We start from the raw sequence: 19754 nt of genomic DNA, 5'->3' as shown, positions 1-19754 counted from the left end.
CAGAGTCTCAGAGCGGCCTACAATCTTTTTTATCTTCCTCCCCCGCTACAGACACCCTGTGAGGCAGGTGGGGCTGAGAAAGCTCTCCCAGAAGCTGCCCTTTCAAGGACAGAGTCTCAGAGCGGCCTACAATCTCCTTTCCCTTCCTCCCCCACAACAGACACCCTGTGAGGCAGGTGGGGCTAAGAAAGCTCTTACAGCAGCTGCCCTTTCAAGGACAACGTCTATGAGAGCAATGGCTGACCCAAGGCCATTCCAGCAGGTGCAAGGGGAGGAGTGGGGAATCAAGCCTGGTTCTCCCAGATAAGAGTCCACGCACTTAACCACTACACCAAACCGGATCTCAGAGCTTGGGTCTCTCAAGTGCTTGTGGACCAACAGAGCTGCCCTCTGAAACCAAAAAGGGTGCCACCACAGTGCAGCCCTAGGCATGACCTCCATCGAAGAAACTCACAGCCTTTGTGGCCCGCTGCCCCTGCCTTGAGCAGATGAGAGGCGCCTCCCCCCAAAATCCTCATCCGTCATCTTCACGCACAGTGGCACCTGGTGACAATCATATCCTGGAACAACTGGGTGACCAGCTTCCCTTCGCTACCATAATGCATAACCACCATTGGCTCATAAGCAGCTGGGACGCAACACGGCGCCGGGGTCTCCCCAGAGAGGCTGTGGAGCCGGTACTTGATCTGGGCGTGGATGCTGGCCGGCTTGTAGTTTTGGGGGCAAGAGCCTTCGCAGAACTTCATGGAGTAGCTGCTGGGGGCCACCACCCAGTCGGACCACCCGATGTCCTCAAAGGAGACCTTCAGGGACCGCAGGCAGCATTTCCCCTCACCCTTGCCGCACTCCTCGCCCAGCTGCCGTGCCCGCCTCACCCGCACACGCTCCCGGGTCGCCACCTCCAGCGGCAGCGTCTCAGTTCCTTCTGCTGTCGTGGTGGTGGCCAGCGAGGGTGATACGTCAGTAGAGAACTCCAGTCCCAGGAGAAGTCTTTGGTCAGGGCTTGCCATCCAGTGAGCCACAGGGTCTCTGAGGTCAAGGGTCAGGGAGGTTCTGGAGAGGACGTAGGAGGCCAGAGGTTTGGGGGCCACCCTCTCGCCGTCCACCATTTTGTAGATGTTGACACGTGTGGAGTTGGATCTGGAGACATCAGACCGGCTGAGGGCCTCTTTGAAGAGTCGTAGCTCAGCCCTGAGGACAATGAGGTTCTGGTGGAGTGACGCTGTCCTGGGGAATTCCAAACTGTAGAAGTGCCCATGAAGCTCACCTGGAGCCTTCAAACGTCCAGGTGGACCTTCAGCCACACGTGTCACTTGAGAGAGAGAGAGAGAGAAGAAAGGCACAGATAAAGTTCAGTCTTGTTCAACAAGGCAGTCTTTAAGCAACCCTGCCCCACCTCCCCTGCACCAAACCGCTCCAGCACACAAGGGAACGCCCTGAAGAACAGCAGGTTGGCATCTTATGGTTGGTTGTGTGCGGTTATGGCTTCCCCAAAAGACTACTGGGAACTGTAGTTTGGGGATTCCCCTGTGAAAAATACCTTAGGAACATGATGGAATTATTACTTTAATATTTGCATTAACTCCTTTCCCACCCTTTGCTCAAGTTAAGCAAAACTAGTTTTTGGAGAATCAGAGTGGTATAGAGTTTAGAGCAGGGGTGTCAAACATGTGGCCCAGGGACCGAATCAGGCCCCCAGAGGGCTCCTATCAGGCCCCTGAGTGACTGGCTGTCATCTGCTTCCTTCTCGCTCTCTTGCTTCCTTCTGCATCACAGCTTGCTTTGCAAGGCTTGCTCAATTGCACAGGAGCTACAGAGCTATGTTCTCCATTGGCTGAGGCTCCTTCCTTAGGGAGGAAGGAGGGAGGGATAGCTTGCTTTGCCGGGCTCTCTCAACTGCAGAACAGAGCTACTGAGCCAAGCCTCTCTTCCTTCTATTGGCTGAGGCGCCTCCCCTTCTTGGTCCCCTGGGGAAGGAAGAAAAGAGCCAGCGCTTCCTTTGCCCAGTTCCCTGGATCCCACGGGAGAGATACAAAGAAAGCACCTTTAAGACCAATGAGTGCTGATGTGTTTTTTTTTTTTTTAACTTTTATTGTGTTTGTCTGTGTCTTTTAAAAAGTTTGTGTCTTTGCTACCTACTCTTAAATAGGTTCACACACGGCCTGGCTTGACAAGGTCTCATTTACGTACGATTCGGCCCTCACAACAAACAACTTCGACACCCCTGGTTTAGAGCTTTGGAGACCAGGGTTCAAATCCTCACTGTGCCAGAGAAGCTTGCTGGATGACCTCGGGCCAGTCACGCTCTCTCAGTCTAGCCTACCTCACAGGAACGGTGTTCAAGTCACAGGGCACCTTTGAGAAGAACAAGATTTATTCGCGGGAAAAGCTTTTGTGGGCAGGGACGCTTTTTTCAGAAGAAAACTGGCTCTGAAGCGATGCGCGGGCACACAAAAGCTTACAGCGGCGATAAAACTTCGTAGGTCTTCAGCAACAGAGCTGGACTCCGACTTTGTTCTGCTGCTTCAGACAGACCACCATGGCCAGGCATCAGAAGCCAAGAAGACGTCTTTCCGGCTCTCTTTGAAGCGGGAGAAGGCTACGTTAGGGTTGCCAATCCCCAGGTGGGGGCAGGGGATCCCCCGGCTTGGAGGCCCTCCCCCCGCTTCAGGGTCATCAGAAAGCAGGAGGAGGGGAGGGAAATGTCTGCTGGGAACTCTTATTATTCCCTATGGAGATTTATTCCCATAGATAATCATGGAGAATTGATCCGCGGGTATCTGGGGCCTGTGGGGGCTGTTTTTTGGGGTAGAGGCACCAGATTTTCAGTAAAGAAGAAGAAGAAGAAGAAGAAGATATTGGATTTATATCCCGCCCTCCACTCTGAAGAGTCTCAGAGCGGCTCACAATCTCCTTTCCCTTCCTCCCCCACAACAGACACCCTGTGAGGTGGGTAGGGCTGAGAGGGCTCTCACAGCAGCTGCTCTTTCAAGGACAACCTCTGCCAGAGCTATGGCTGACCCAAGGCCATTCCAGCAGCTGCAAGTGGAGGAGTGGGGAATCAAACCTGGTTCTCCCAGATAAGAGTCCACACACTTAACCACTACACCAAACTGGCTCTCCTTGAAAGCACAGAAGCTCTGGGAAAACAAAGATAAGCTGGCAATACTGGGATCAGAACCAGAATTTGAAGATGAGCAGACTGTCGGAAACATAGCATCTAGTGCCTCTCCCCAAAATATCCCCCAAGTTTCAAAAGGATTGGACCAGGGGGTCCAATTCTATGAGCCCCCCCAAAAGGTCCCCTGTGCAAGCACCAGTCGTTTCCGACTCTGGGGTGACGTTGCTTTCACAACATTTTCACGTTAGTTTTTTTACGGGGTGATTTGCCATTGCCTTCCCCAGTCATCTACACTTTCCCCCCAGCAAGCTGGGGACTCATTTGACCGACCTCAGAAGGATGGAAGGCTGAGTCAACCTCAAGCCGGCTACCTGAATCCAGCTTTCGCTGGGATCGAACTCAGGTCATGAGCAGAGAGTTCAGATGATATCACAGTACTGCAGCTTTACCACTCTGCGCCACGGGGCTGCTTTCTGTGGAGAAAGGGGTGTGTGTGTAAATGAAGTGTGTAAATAAATAGATCACCCTATATGGGATGCTGGAAAGCTCTCAGAATTTATTTTTATGTACTAATTAAAATATGTATACCCTTTGCTTTTCTTTGCGGCTCAAGGTGGCTGATGCATCATCGCTAAAAGAGTTCCGATTTTAAACCAACAAGGTCAAAAAAACCCAATGACCTCCACCACCACCCCCCGACTTCCTCTCAGGGGTTCCTTGAAAGGAAGTTAAAAGGGGAAGCAAACAGGGTGAAATACCTTCTGCATGCTATAGTCAGGAGACGACATTTAAAGCGTATAAGCAGCATTGATTGGGAGCCAGTTTGGTGGAGTGGTTAAGTGTGTGGACTCTTATCTGGGACAGCTGGGTTTGATTCCCCACTCCTCCACTTGCAGCTGCTGGAATGGCCTTCGGTCAGCCATAGCTCTGGCAGAGGTTGTCCTTGAAAGGGCATCTGCTGTAAGAGTTCTCTCAGTCCCACCTACCTCACAGGGTGTCTGTTGTAGGGGAGGGGAGGGGAGGGGAGGGAGGGAGGGGGGAAGAAGAAGAAGAAGATGATGATATTGGATTTATATTCTGGCCTATACTCTGAATCTCAGAGCAGTCGCAGTCTCCTTTACCTATTTAAATCTATAGTAATTGAACCTCAGGCAGAGTATCTAACAGGGGAGAAGGCCAGTGTGAAAATTGAACCTCAGGCAGAGTATCTAACAGGGGAGAAGGCCAGTGTGAAAATTGAACCTCAGGCAGAGTATCTAACAGGGGAGAAGGCCAGTGTGAAAAGGCAAAACCAGGGAAGTTCTGACAGGTAAGAAGCTTTCTTGAAAAAGTGAAGTACTGCCCAACTATAGAGGAGCACAGAAGTTCTGGGAAAACAAAGATAAGCTGGCAATACTGGGATCAAAACCGTTCAAGAACAACTCTTATGAGAGCTCTAGCTGACCCAAGGCCATCCCAGCAGGTGCAAGTGGAGGAGTGGGGAATCAAACCCAGTTCTCCCAGATAGGGTTGCTAAGTCCAATTTAAGAAATATCTGGGGACTTTGGGGGTGGAGCCAGGAGACATTAGGGGTGGAGCCAAGATCAAGGCTGTGACAAGCATCATTGAACTCCAAAGGGAGTTCTGGCCATCACATTTAAAGGGACGGCACACCTTTTCAATGCCTTCCTTCTATAGGAAATAATGAAGGATAGGGGCACCTTCTTTTGAGGCTCATAGAATTGGACCCCCTGGTCCAATCTTTTTGAAACTTAGCGGATATTTTGGGGAGAGGCACTAGATGCTGTACTGAAATTTTGGTGCCTCTACCTCAAAAAAACAGCCCCCCCTGAGCCCCAGATACCCGCGGATCAATTCTCCATGATTTTCTATGGGAATAAATCTCCATAGGGAATAACAGAGTTCCCAGCAGACATTTCCCTCCCCTCCCCCCGCTTTCTGATGACTCTGAAGCAGGGGGAGGGCCTCCAAACCAGGGGATCCCCTGCCCCCACCTGGGGATTGGCCACCCTACTCCCAGATAAGAATCCACGCACTTAACTGCTACACCAAACTGGCTCTCCCTGAAAGCGCAGAAGCTCTGGGAAAACAAAGATAAGCTGGCAATACTGGGATCAGAACCAGAATTTGAAGATGAGCAGGCTGTCGGAAATATTAAGGCAAAGAAGAATGAATTTTTTCCCCCCAGGGGGATCCAAGAAGTGATGTGGCCTGCCTTTTGTTCCCAATCCGCTTGGGGCAACTTGGGGTGATCAGCTGGGAGGTTCACTGAAAAAGCCCATTCAGTGTACAGCACAAAGTGGGGGGAGAAGGCCAGCTTCAGAGTCGGAATTATGGGGAGAGCAACCAACCAGCGAACAGCCAGCTGCCCCGATCCAAGCTGAATTATTCTATTATTGTTGGGTTGTGAACAACCTCAAGCAGGGACATCTCCTAAACACATAAAAATATTAATAGATTCAGGTGACCCATAGTGGTGGTCTGAAACAGGGGTGGCCAAACCACGGCTCGGGAGCCACATGTGGTTCTTTCACACATATTGTGTGGCTCTCAAAGTCCCCACCATCCCGTCAGCCAGCTTGGAGAAAACATTTGTCTCTTTAAATCACTTTGCCAAGTCAGCCTGTGGTTTGTGGAATGCATTTAAAGTTAAAGTGTGCTTTCTTTTCATCTCTCCCTCCCTCCCTCCCTCATCTTCCTTCCTTCCTCCCCCTCCTCCATCTATTTTCCTTCCTTCCTTCCTCCTTCCCTCCCTTCCTCCCCCTCCTCCATCTATTTTCCTTCCTTCATCCCTTCCTTCCTTCCTTCCTCCCCCCTCCTCCATCTATTTTCCTTCCTTCCTTCCTTCCTCCTTCCCTCCCTTCCTTCCTCCCCCTCCTCCATCTATTTTCCTTCCTTCATCCCTTCCTTCCTCCCCCTCCTCCATCTATTTTCCTTCCTTCCTTCCTTCCTCCTTCCCTCCCTTCCTTCCTCCCCCTCCTCCATCTATTTTCCTTCCTTCATCCCTTCCTTCCTTCCTTCCCCTCCTCCATCTATTTTCCTTCCTTCATCCCTTCCTTCCTTCCCCTCCTCCATCTATTTTCCTTCCTTCCTTCCTTCCTTCCTCCCTCCCTCTCCTCCATCTATTTTCCTTCCTTCCTCCTTCCCTCCCTTTCTTCCTCCCCCTCCTCCATCTATTTTCCTTCCTTCCTTCCTTCCTTCCTTCCTTCCTTCCTTCCTTCCTGTCTTGCAACCCTCAAAACATCTGATGTTCATGTCTTGAGGCTCTCAAACATCTGATTTCCATGCCTCACAGCTCTCAGACATCTGATGTTTATTTTATGTGGCTCTTACGTTAAGCCAGTTTGGCCACCCCTCGTATGAAGCAACAGAGCAAAGTTTGTGCCCAGTGGTAACTTTGAGATGAACAGCATTTCAATCTGGGGAGAAGCTTTTATGTGCCCGCACGATTTGTTGGTCTTAAAGGTGCCACTGGGCTCAAACTTTATAAAAATATTCATGAAATGTGTAGTGCGTTGACACATTTGGAATACACCGTGGTACCGGTTTAAAAAGGGGTAATTGCAGAATTTGTCAAGGTATAGAATAGAACACTCAGATAATCCAGGAGCCTCGAGGACACGTTAAGGACGCGTTAAGGAATTTGCGGCTTTTCGGTCTATAAAGAAGATGACTCAACGGCAGAGAAATGCAGTTAGCACTTTCTCTCCCATAAATAACCAGAGTTCAGGGTTATCCCATGAAATTGATGGGCAGCAGCACATATAGGACAGACACAAAAGAAAGTGCTTCTTCGTGCAGCACGCAATAGCCTTGCGGAACTCCCTACAACTTGGGAGCCACATGTGGCTCTTTTACACATGCTGTGTGGCTCTGAAAAACCCCAGCATCCCATCTTGGAGAAGGCATTTCTCTCTTTAAGACACTTCTCCAAGCCAAGCCAGCCGGCAGCTTGGAAAATGCATTTAAAGTTGTTTTCTTTCCACCTCTCTCTCCCTCCTTCCTCCCCCATCTATTTGCCTGGCTAGCTTTCTTCCTTGTGGCTCTCAAACATACTATGTTCATGTCTTGTGGCTCTCAAACATCTGATGTTCATTCTAGGCAGCTCTTACATTAAGCAAGTTTGGCCGCTCCCGCCCTCCAACAAACAGCACCCACGGGGCTTGGAGGGTCTCCAAGAGGAGGTAAGGAGGATTCCCACCAGAGGCAAAGTTCCAGAGCCCATTTGCTCTGGATGGCTGTTGAATAACGGAGGGTGTTCATTCAGTCAATTTTTGTTCCAATATTGTTTTTAAGAGGTGGCTCAGTGAGGGTCAAGCTTGCATTTTTCACCGGCCTCAAGTCACTATTGTATGGTAGGAAAGGCAGGTATACATATATACAAGCTGAAAAACTGGGCTAAAACAAATTAAATGAATTTCAACAAAGAAGAAGAAGATATTGGATTTATATCCCACCCTCCACTCCAAAGAGTCTCAGAGTGGCTCACAATCTCTTTTACCTTCCCTCCCCCACAACAGACACCCTGTGAGGTGGGTGGGGCTGAGAGAGCTCTCCCAAAAGCTGCCCTTTCAAGGACAGAGGCTCAGAGCAGCCTACAATCTCCTTTCCCTTCCTCCCCCACAACAGACCCTCTGTGAGGTGGTGGGGCTGAGAGGGCTCTCACAGCAGCTGCCCTTTCAAGGACAACCTCTGCCAGAGCTATGGCTGACCCAAGGCCATTCCAGCAGCTGCAAGTGGAGGAGTGGGGAATCAAAACCGGTTCTCCCAGATAAGAGTCCGCACACTTCACCACCGCACCAAACTGGCTCTCCAAATGTAAAGTTCTGCATTTCGGTAGGAAAAACCAGATAGGGGAAACATGTCTTGGCAGTAGTTTGTGCAAAAAAGTTCTAGAGGTCTTAGTGGACATGAGTCAGTAGTGTGACGTGGTAGCTAAAAAGGCAAATGCAATTTTGGGCTGTATCAGCAGGAGTCTACTGTCCATATACAGATGAAGTGATGGTATCGCTTTACTCTGCTCTGGTTAGACCGGACCTTGAATATTGTGTTCGGTCTTGGGCACCACAATATAAGAAGGATATAGACAAGCTGGAATGTGTCTAGGGGGAGGCATAAAAGATGGTGAGGAAGTCCTACGAGGAAAGGTTGAAGGAGCTGGGCATGGTTTAGCCTGGAGAGGAGACGACTGAGAGGTGACAGGATCACCATCTTCAAGTACTTGAATGGCTGTCATCTAGAGGATGGTGTGGAGTTGTTTTCTATGGCCCCAAAGGTAGGACCGGAACCAACGGGTTGAAATTAAATCAAAGGAGTTTCCGGCTCAACATTAGGAAGAACTTCCTGACCGTTAGAGCGGTTCCTCAGTGGAACAGGCTTCCTCCTTGGGAGGTGGTGGGCTCTCCTTCCTTGGAGGTTTTTCAACAGAGGCTAGATGGCCATCTGACAGCAATGAGGATCCTGTGGATTTAGGGGTGGTGTTTGTGAGTTTCCTGCATTGTGCAGGCGGTTGGACTAGATGACCCTGGAGTTCCCTTCCAACTGTAGGGTTCTATGATTCTCCTTCCTTGGAGGTTTTCCAACAGAGGCTAGATGGCCATCTGACAGCAATGCTGATTCTGTGAACTTAAGCAAAACTTAAGGGTATCAGTGAATTTTCTGCCTTGTGCAGGGGGTTAGACTAGATCACCCTGGAGGTCTCTCCCAACTCTAGGGTTCTATGATTCTCCTTCCTTGGAGGTTTTGAAACAGAGGCTAGATGGTCGTCTGACAGCAATGAAGATCCTGTGAATTTAGGGGGAGGTGTTTGTGAGCTTCCTGCATTGTGCAGGGGGTTGGACTAGATGACCCTGGAGGTCCCTCCCAACTCTAGGGTTCTATATTTAAGTGAATAACATTAATGGCTAAATGGAACTTCCACATTCAGAGATAGTCTACCTCTGCATGCCAACCAGGGAAGACTCTGGCCATGCTTGTAAGCTTGTATCTGATTGGCCACCAAGGGATACAGGATGCTGGACTTGATGGACCGTTGGCATGATCCAGCAGGGATGTCCTCTACAGCTAGGACAGCCCAAACCAAGAAGCCAGCTTGAGAAACAGCATGAAAGACTTTTGAATCCCAAAACTGGGAAGTGATCTTGATGCTTCAACCCATCTGTGCCCCGAAGCCCCAGCTCTGAAGCTCTTCTGGGGACAGGACGGCTGTTCAAGCAGCCCACATTTGTGGAGTCCCAATGTCTTTCATGCTCCCTTCTCAAAGCAGACAAAGAGATGCTCCTTCCCCCTTGAAGTTCTATTTTTTCCAGATCTTTAAACCCCACTTTTCTCTCCAGTGGGGACCCCCCTATTCTCTCCTCCCCTTTCTCCTCTTCTCCTTCACCCTGTGAGTGTGTGACTGGCAGAAGAAGAAGATAATATTGGATTTATATCCCACCCTTCACTCTGAATCTCAGAGTGGCTCACAATCTCTTTTATCTTCTTCCCCCACAAAAGACACCTTGTGAGGTAGGTGGGGCTGAGAGAGCTTTTACAGCAGCGGCCCTTCCAAGGACAACTCCTGTGAGAGCTGTAGCTAATCCAAGGCCATTCCAGCAGGTGCAAGTAGAGGAGTGGGGAATCAAACCCGGTTCTCCCAGATAAGAGTCCACACACTTAACCACTACACCAAACTGGTTCTCTTCCTCCTCTACAACAGACACCCTGTGAGGTGGGTGGGGCTGAGAGAGCTCTCCCAGAAGCTGCCCTTTCAAGGACAACTCCTACGAGAGCTGTGGCCGACCCAAGGCCATTCCAGCCAGTGCAAGTGGAGGAGTGGGGACTCAAACCCGGTTCTCCCAGATAAGAGAGATCTGGCCGACCCAAGGCCATTCCAGCAGCTGCAAGTGGAGGAGTGGGGAATCAAACCTGGTTCTCCCAGATAAGAGAGCTCTGGCTGACCCAAGGCCATTCCAGCAGGTGCAAGTAGAGGAGTGGGGAACCAAACCCTGTTCTCCCAGATAAGAGAGCTGTGGCCGACCCAAGGCCATTCCAGCAGCTGCAAGTGGAGGAGTGGGGAATCGAACCTGGTTCTCCCAGAGAAGAGTCCGGGCACTTAACCATGACACCAAACCGGCTACCAAGGCCATCCAGTTATCATCCAGGGCAGACGAGGATTCGAACGGGTCTCCCAGATCCTAATCTGACATGCAAATGGGGAAGGCCCCAAAAAACGTAAGGCAGGAGGCAACCCGGCAGTAACGATCACTTACGTTTTGGCCTTAGGAGATGAACGGCTGTTCTTGTCTCTGCTGCGCTCTGGTTTGCTCTGACCTGAGCCAGCATCTCTTGATAGACCTGCTGTGCCTTCCGGAGGCCATCCTGACCCAGAGGCTGCCGGACCACCAGAGGTCTCTCCAGGCCCAGCCGCTCCAAGAGGATCCGCTTGATGGCCTCCACTTCTTGTTGAGAAGCGTGGCCCCCGGACGGCCTGGGATTCACCCCTGAGAGCAGGGCCACCATGGCCACAAGGCCTGGGAGAAGACACCTGTTGACCCACCGCGATCTTGGCATTGTGCAGACAGAGCACCTGGGGACGATTCGGTGCAAATCCCCCAGGTAGACGTACAGAAAGGCGCCTGTGGGCTGGGTAGGGAATGAATGAAGCGGGCCACGGCGTGGCTTTATAGCCGAGCTGAACCTTGCCTGGCTCTCTGGCGAGCGCACGCCCTGCCTTGCGTCACCGCCGGGCGAAGGAGTAAACACTCGCAGACAGCAGGAATCCCGTCCAGGGACAATGGACTCTGGTGCGGTGGTTGGGGTGGGGAGTGAGAAGGCACCCCACCCCGCCGAGAATTTTGACAGATTCCAAGTCCTTGGCTATATACGGTGTTTTTGCGTAGCTATGGAGACAGGCCAGAAAAACAAGTCAAAGACACTTTCGAACGACATTCTGAAGAGCTCCGTCTGGCCCGGGGGGTCATGATTGGACGAGCAACAGGTTGTAAGTCCGTGCGTGGGAAAGGGGGACGGGGGTCGGTGCCAGTGCTTCAGAGATGTCCGTTCCTTGCTGCCCCCAACCCAGCAAGCCTCACGTCCAGGCAGCTTTCAGACCCAAGATAGCGGCGAGAAGTAGAACCTTCATGTGCAGAGGAAGCCTACCACTGAGGAGCCTTGCTGGCTGGAGACAAATTACCTCTCCGCTGGCTTCCCCCAGGGCCTTTCAGCCGCTCCAGCCAGGAGATTTCTTCTGCCCTTAATCCATCCGAGGAGAGGACTGACTGACGGGGTTGAATCCCAGAGTTGCTCTGGCAGTCAGGGAACAGGTGTGCCCCCACTCCAATCTCCACTTTCCCACCTCCTAACCAGATAAACAGGAATCATCCCGTTGCCTTTTCACCCGCTTTCCAAAGTCAGCCAGCTGGCAGACGCGAGACTATGAAGACACACCCCACCGAGGGCTCCCAGAGAGAGATGCAGAAAGACTGCGCTGTTTCTACCTGCCCGCCCAAACCATAGATTTACGAGCACATCTGCAGCACTGGGGGGGGGGGGGTTTCCAGCCCCTCTCCTTTTCCCACACTTCATTTCCATCTACACACGTGAGACGAACGGCGTCATCCCCTCCCCACCAATGTTCCCTCTAAGCTGCAGAGTCTTGTGAGCAAAAATTCTACTTTGTGAGCTACTGGTATGAAAGTGGTGAGCCGCTGCATCAATTAGTGTGCTCTGGGGGGGCTCCTCCTTCCTGAGCTAAGACAAAAATGTGTGAACTGGAGGCTAGAAATCTGCGAGTTGGCTCACACTAACTCAGCTTAGAGGGAACATATGAACATATGAAGCTGCCTTATACTGAATCAGACACTTGGTCCATCAAAGTCAGTATTGTCTTCTCAGACTGGCAGCGGCTCTCCAGGGTCTCAAAGCTGAGGTTTTTCACACCTATTTGCCTGGACCCTTTTTTGGGAGATGCCGGGGATTGAACCTGGGACCTTCTGCTTCCCAAGCAGATGCTCTACCACTGAGCCACCGTCCCTCCCCGAACGCTGGTCACGAGCAATACTCCCTCGTAGCTGCAGAGACTTGTGAGCAAACATTCTTCTTTGTGAGCCGCTGACACAAATTAGTTTACTCTGGGGCCTTTTTTCCTGAGCTAAGACAAAAATGTGTGAGCTGGAGGCTGAAAATCGATGAGCTGGCTCACGCTCGCTCAGCTGCGAGGGAACGCCGCTCCACACCCAAAAAAGCCTCTGAAATGTTGACTCCTTTTCGGAGTGTGTCATTAGGTAACAGGAGGGCGCCAAATGCTCAACGCCGTTGGCTCTGCAAACGCTGTGCACAGACCGCAGGGTTCATTTTGTAGCAGGAGCCCCTTTGCATATCAGGCCACACCCACCTGATGGGCCAACAGGGCCAACTATACACACACACACACACATGTCAAGGTTCCTGTTCAAGCACTCTATTGGTCCATTCAAACCAGCCGGGGGCCCGTGATTGGAGCAGCGCAGCTGGGATTCGGATCCCGCTGCCCATTGTTCCCAAGGCGCCAAGCTCTGGTCGTCTGGCTCCAATGGGCCAGGCAGGAACATCCAATTCAGTTCTCACTTGAGTCCACATACATAACAGTCTCTATTATATCCTCTCTGCTGGGCAGGAAAAGGAGTGTAATACAAATCTACTACACGGATCTGTTCTCCACCACCAGCAAAGGCGGGAGCGAAGGGTCACATGACATGGGGTCGACAGACTCTAACCTCATTACTGCTCACCCCACGACGGGCTAGCTTCACTCCCAGGTAGGAGGCTCCACCCTAAACCCAGCGGTCTCCTTGGCTTGGACTAAGTGCGTCTGTCAGGCCTCGGATTCAGCCGGAGCTCACAGGAGCACAGCTCCTGAACCTTTCTGAGGGTTCCCCCTCCACCTCCCTTGTCCATTAAATAGCAGCTGCAGCTGTATAACAATGCATAACAATTAGGAGAGCGGGCAGCCAGCCAGCCACCAGGGGCTTTGCCACACCCCCAGCAGCCCTCATGAACCCCTGGAGAAGCCCACGCCACCCTTTCTCCACTTCTGATGTGATTTTGGGCAGTGGGTGGCTTGCTGGCCTTTTGACTGAGGGGGCAGCCCAGGAGAGCCCCAGGTGAGCGAGACCTGCTGGCTGGATCTCTAGCCAGCCCAAGCAGGCCTTGCTCGCCTGGGGCTCTCCTTTCTTGAAACAGGTTGCTTTTGACCGGTGGGTGGGGCAGCATATGCTAATGAGGTATGCTAATGAGCTCCACCACCTATTTTTCTACAAAACGACCCCTGAGGTTTGCGCTAGCTGCAGTCCTAGCTTATCCCTGGATGATCTTAAACTACTCATTTAGAAAATATGGTCACTTTTCTAGGGAGCTATGGCTGGTTAAAAAAGCGAAAGCTTACGGCAATCTGCTGTAAAATGTACGATATATTTTACAAGTTATATTCCGGGCCTTTTTTTGTAGCAGGAACTCCTTTACATATTAGGCCACAGCCCTCCTGATGTAGCCAATCCTCCTGCAGCTTACAGTAGGCCCTGGAAGAAGAGCCCTGGAAGCTCTCGGAGGATTGGCTACATCAGGGGTGCATGGCCTAATATGCAAAGGAGGTCCTGCTAGAATTCCACCCCTGTAGCCAATCCTCTTGGAGCTTACAGTAGGCCCTGTACGAAGAGCCCTGGAAGCTCCTGAAGGATTGGCTACATCAGGGGTGCGTGGCCTAAAATGCAAAGGAGGTCCTGCTAGAATTCCACCCCTGTAGCCAATCCTCTTGGAGCTTACAGTAGGCCCTGTACGAAGAGCCCTGGAAGCTCTCGGAGGATTGGCTACATCAGGGGTGTGTGGCCTAATATGCAAAGGAGCTCCTGCTACAAAAAAGCCCTGTTTATATTCAATAAAGCACTATAAATATTGTGTGAAATTCTTACAACTTTATATCAACAACAGCTGTACGATGACCGCCTGAGAACACACTTGCAGACTTGAAAGCCACATGTATAAAGTCCACGTGACAGTGCAAAAAAATCTTGTGACCAATAATGGTAAGTCCGCGTAAGAGCAAATTATAATACAATAGAGTGCTGCAATTTTATTCTGGCACACATGGAGATATCAAGGAACCAGCCCAGTCGTCCTGGTGCAAAGATACACGACGGATAGCCGGCAATACTAAGCCGTTTCCCAACAGAGCTTCGTCAGGCGTGTAGTTTTGGGATAGGCTTCCCAATCCCCAGGTCCCAGAGGGGGATCTCCCGGTTTTACAGGCTTCCCCCCTCCCCCAGCCAGCTGGCCAGCGGGGGAAGCTCCGCCCCCACAATCATCATGCACTTCCACGAACAATTCCCATAGGGAATGATGGGAAATTGATCCGCGGGTATCAGGGGCTCTGGGGGGGGCTGTTTTTTGAGATAGAGGCACCAAATTTTCAGTATAGCATCTAGTGCCTCTCCCCAAAATACCTCCCAAGTTTCAGAAAGATTGGACCAGGGGGTCCAATTCTATGAACCCCAAAAGAAGGTGCCCCTATCCTTCATTATTTCCTATGGAAGAAAGGCATTTAAAAAGATGTGCAGTCTCTTTAAATGTGATGCCCAGAACTCCCTTGAAGTTCAATTATGCTTGTCACACCCTTGCTTTTGGCTCCACCCCAATGTCTCCTGGATCCACCCCCAAAGTCTCCTGGCTCCACCCCCAAAGTCCCCAGATATTTCCTGAATTGGACTTGGCAACCCTATTTTGGGACAATTCTTACATTCAGTCACTTGATTTGCGTCATGCCATAAGGCTGGTTAGTACTGGAGGGGGGGTGCAAATAGTTAGCCTTGCCTAGGGCACAAAAAAGCCTGGCACCAGCCCAGTTCTAAGGTAAGATGGCAGGGAGAACATTTTCTTCTTAGGGGGCTGGTAACTTCTATGACCTTCTTAGTGTAGTGGTTAAGCGTGTAGACTCTTCTCTGGGAGAACTGGGTTTGATTCCCCACTCCTCCACTTGCAGCTACTGGGATGGCCTTGGGTCAGCCATAGCCCTGGCAGGGGTTGTCCTTGAAAGGGCAGCTGCTGTGAGAGCCCTCTCCAGCCCCACCCACCTCACAGGGTGTCTGTTGTGGGGGAGGACGGGAAAGGAGATTGTAGGCCACTCTGAGACTCTGTCCTTGAAAGGGCAGCTTTTAGGAGAGCTTTCAGCCCCACCTGCCTTGAAAGGGCACCTTCTGGGAGAGCCCTCTCAGCCCCACCCACCTCACAGGGTGCCTGTTGTGAGGGAGGAAGGGAAAGGAGATTGTGTCTAACCCCTCTTGAAGCTGGCTATGCTTGTAGCCGCCACCACCTCCTGTGGCAGTGAATTCCACATGTTAATCACCCTTTGGGTGAAGAAGGACTTCCTTTTATCCGTTTTAACCCAACTGCTCAGCAATTTCATTGAATGCCCACGAGTTCTTGTATTGTGAGAAAGGGAGAAAAGGACTTCTTTCTCTTTCTCCACCCCATGCATAATCCATCTTTCCGAGGTCGGTAAAATGAGTCCCCAACTCGCTGGGGGGAAAGCGTAGATGACTGGGGAAGGCAATGGCAAACCACCCTGTAAAAAAGAAGTCTGCCGTGAAAACATTGTGAAAGCAACGTCATCCCAGAGTGGGAAACGACTGGTTCTTGCACAGGGGACTTTTCCTTTCCTTTTCCAGGATCCCTGGGCCAATCTGAGCCAATTCCTGGCTCACCCCTTCATGACCTGACTAGATTCATAGTGAGTCACTGAATCTGCATTGCTTCAGATGGCCCTGGAATGAAAAAGACTGCTGTGAGCCATTTTGGGTCTCCGTTGAGTAGTAGGAGAAGATGATATTGGATTTATATCCCGCCCTCTACTCCGAAGAGTCTCAGAGCGGCTCACAATCTTCTTTATCTTCCTCCCCCACAACAGACACCCTGTGAGGTGGGTGGGGCTGAGAGGGCTCTCACAGCAGCTGCCCTTTCAAGGACAGAGTCCCAGAGTGGCCAACAATCTCCTTTCCCTTCCTCCCCCACAATAGACACCTTGTGAAGTGTGTGGGGCTGAGAGAGCTCTCCCAGAAGCTGCTCTTTCACGCACAGAGTCTCAGAGCGGCCTACAATCTCCTTTCCCTTCCTCCCCCACAACAAACACCCTGTGAGGTGGGTGGGGCTGGAGAGGGCTCTCACAGCAGCTGCCCTTTCAAGGATAGACTCTGTCAGAGCTAAGACTGAACCAAGGCCATTCCAGTGGCTGCAAGTGGAGGAGTGGGGAATCAAACCCGGTTCTTCCAGATAAGAGTCCTCACACTTAACCACTACACCAAACCGGCTCTTCATGTGGGATGCATATGAAGTACATCAAAGCAAGTCGAGGGGGGCAATGGGGCGAGGCAGGGACTGAAAGTGGGAATGCCGCTCTTTAATGTGTTCATCCAGTATCCAGAGCTGGCGTGACCCATCTCTGCAGGGGGCACTAAAATTATTCCAAAGAGCGGCACCAATATGGGTCGCGTTCTGCGGTCATGGTGAAAAGAGCAATGAAATTGCCCACTCAGCCTGCAGCCACAGGAAGGAAAAGGAATTCGGAGCCTGGGGCTAAAACAGAAAAGTTATTGCCAAGGCCCAGCTTGGCTGTATTGGAATACAAAGCCCAATTACGATCGAACCGCTGCAAAAAGGGCAGCAAGGAGTTAGGGAAGGCCTCGGAAGCAACAACCAGAACATCAGGCTGATGAAAATGACCCATGTCGCGAAGTCCCTGGAGAAATATTTACTGCTTCTCAAAGGCCGCCCAATGAAAATGACTGTCAGTAAATTCAGAACACACCGGAGGTTCCTAACTGTTAATCCATTATTATGCCCCGCAGTACCCACACCACTAGGGTTGCCAAGTCCAATTAAAGAAAAATCTGGGGACTTTGGGGGCGGAGCCAGGAGACTTTGGGGGTGGAGCCAGGAACAAGGATGTGACAAGCATAATTGAACTCCAAGGGAGTTCTGGCCATCACATTTAAAGGGACAGCACACCTTTTTAAATGCCTTTCTTCCATAGGAAATAATTAAGGATAGGGGCACCATCTTTTGGGGCTCATAGAATTGGACCCTCTGGTCCAATATTTTTGAAACTTGGGGGGTATTTTGGGGAGAGGCACTAGCTGCTATACTAAAAATCTGGTGCCTCTACCTCAAAAAATAGCCCCCCCCAGAGCCCCCAATACCCATGGATCAATTCCCTATTATTCTCTATGGGAATCGTTCTCCATAGGGAATAATAGAGTGCCTAGTAGACATTTCCCTCCCCCCCCCACACTTTCTAAAGGGGGGGGCTTCATACCAGGGAATCCCCCCTCCCTGCCCCCTCCCTCTCTCTCTCTCTCACACACACAAATACTTACCGTACTTGGTCTTCTTCCAGCAGAATTTGCTCGCTGTGAAAACGAAAGCAAGCTGCACAGGAAAAGAAAGGGAGGGGCCGTTCCTGTTTCCTGTTTCCTGTGCAGCCTTAAAGGGACACATTTTAAAAACGGATCCCAAGCTGTAAAACAACATGATGCCTACAGGTATGTTCTCTCTCCCCCCGCCCCCAGATTTTTTAAGAGCGGGGGAGGAGGCTGAAAATTCGGGGGTCCCCCGCCAGGGCGGGAGGGTTGGGAAGCCTACACACCACCCTTTAATGCCCAAATAGAATCATAGACTTGGTGGTTAAAACAATTCTATTTGGTAACATATGGTAACAAATTGTATTTTTTGCATCATTAATAACTTCTTTTATCTATCCCATATATTACTTTCTACCCACCCCTCCCCCGTTTCTTGACCCCCGCCGGTGTTATTTACTTAAAGTACTAATGTTTAAAGGTACCCTTAACTAATAAAAACAAAAATTAATATTCTTCTTTTTTCTAAGACTTAATCATTATCAAAAATTGTCCAATGTCCTTTTATTTTCCACTCTTTTTTCTACATATCTTCTGAACATTTTCCACTCCATCTTAAAAACTTCTAAATCATAGTCTCTTAAAATTCTTGTTAATTTGTCCATTTCACTCCATGTCATAACTTTTACAATCCAATCCCATTTCTCTGGTATTTTTTCTTGCTTCCACAATTGCGCATATAATGTCCTAGCAGCTGAAAGCAAGTACCAAATTATAGTTCTATCTTCTTTTGGAAATTTTTCCATTTGTAATCCCAACAGAAAAGTCTCTGCAACTTTCTTAAATTCATATCCCAAGATCCTAGAAATTTCTTGTTGAATCATCTGCCAATACTTTTTTGCTCTTTCACAAGTCCACCGCATATAGTAGAAAGAACCTTCATGTTTTTTACATTTCCAACATCTGTCTGACATCTTATTATTCATCTTTGCCAATTTCTTAGGAGTCATATACCATCTATACATCATTTTAAAACAGTTCTCTTTAATACTATGACACGTCGAAAGCTTCATAGAGTTCTTCCACAAATATTCCCAAGATTCCATCTGTATTTCTTTATTTACATTAATTGCCCACTTAATCATTTGAGATTTCACTACTTCATCTTCCGTAGACCATTTTAAAAGTAATTTATATAATTTTGAAATTAATTTTTCATTGTCTCCAAGCAGAACTTTTTCCATTTCTGTTTGCTCTTTTCTTATTCCTTCAGTTTTAATGTCATTCTCCACCAAGCTCTTTATTTGTTGCTTTTGAAACCAATCATATTTATTATTCAGCTCTTCAGCAGTTTTCAATTCTATTTTGCCACTTTGTATTTTTAATAGTTGATTATATGACAACCACTTTTCTTCACCCGTCTCAGCTGTTATTTTTATCACTTCGGCTGGCACTATCCATAACGGTTTTCTCTCATCTCCATATTTCTTATATTTCATCCATGTATTTAGAAAGCTGTTTCTTATATAATGGTGAGAGAAAAAGCTGTCTATCTTTTTTCCCCATAATACATATAAGCGTGCCAGCCAAATTTATTTCCATGACCTTCCAACGTTTTTTGTTTAACAGCATTATCCATTCTTTTATCCATACTAAGCAAACTGCTTCTTGATATAATTTTAAGTCTGGTAATTGAAATCCGCCTCTCTCTTTTACATCTGTTAAAATTTTCATTTTAATTCTTGGTTTCTTCCCCACCCACACAAACTCTGAAATTTTTCTTTGCCATCTATTAAATTGCTTACTGTCTTTCACAATTGGAATAGTTTGAAACAAATACATTATTCTTGGTAGAATATTCATTTTAATTGCGGCTATTCTACCCAACTGTGACAAATTAAGTTTATTCCACTTTAACATATCTTTATCCATTTTACGCCATAGCTTCTCATAATTATTTTTTAACAAATCAATATTCTTCATTGTTATCGCCACACCCAAATATTTTACCTTGGAGGTAACTTCACAGCCTGTTAATCTCTGCAATTCTTGTTGCTATTTATTTGCATATTTTTACATAGAAATTTTGATTTTTCTTTATTAATACAAAGTCCCGCCAACTCCCCATATTCTTGTATTTTGGCTAACAACAAAGGTGTGACTTGTATGGGGTTTTCATTTATAAACATTATATCATCAAGGACAGAATGAGTAGGCACATTGATGGACACGGGTTATTGAGGAAGACTCAGCATGGGTTCTGTAAGGGA

General features: G+C 49.2%; 1 protein-coding gene across 1 annotated transcript; it reads right to left on the bottom strand.

The window, feature by feature from the left end:
- Window positions 1-481: 481 nt before the first annotated feature.
- GDF15 (growth differentiation factor 15) lies at window positions 482-10621 on the bottom strand. Its single transcript, XM_060233112.1, has 2 exons — window positions 10372-10621; window positions 482-1312 (listed from the first exon to the last, which is right to left on the bottom strand). The coding sequence occupies exons 1-2, from the start codon at window positions 10619-10621 to the stop codon at window positions 528-530; spliced, it is 1035 nt and encodes a 344-aa protein (XP_060089095.1). The 3' UTR covers window positions 482-527.
- Between the last annotated feature and the right edge of the window lie 9133 nt (window positions 10622-19754).

Source organism: Heteronotia binoei, chromosome 2 (genome assembly GCF_032191835.1).
Source record: "Heteronotia binoei isolate CCM8104 ecotype False Entrance Well chromosome 2, APGP_CSIRO_Hbin_v1, whole genome shotgun sequence".
Classification (NCBI taxonomy): Eukaryota; Metazoa; Chordata; class Lepidosauria; order Squamata; family Gekkonidae; genus Heteronotia; species Heteronotia binoei.
The sequence above is the reverse complement of the archived record's forward strand: the minus strand, read 5'-3'. Positions and strand labels throughout refer to the sequence as shown.

Coding starts and splice junctions, on each gene's coding strand:
- GDF15 (XM_060233112.1), bottom strand. CDS start 10,621: ATGGTGGCCCTGCTCTCAGGGGTGAATCCCAGGCCGTCCGGGGGCCAC. Junction 1,313..10,371: donor TCATCTCCTAAGGCCAAAAC/GTAAGTGATCGT, acceptor CTCTCTCTCAAG/TGACACGTGTGGCTGAAGGT.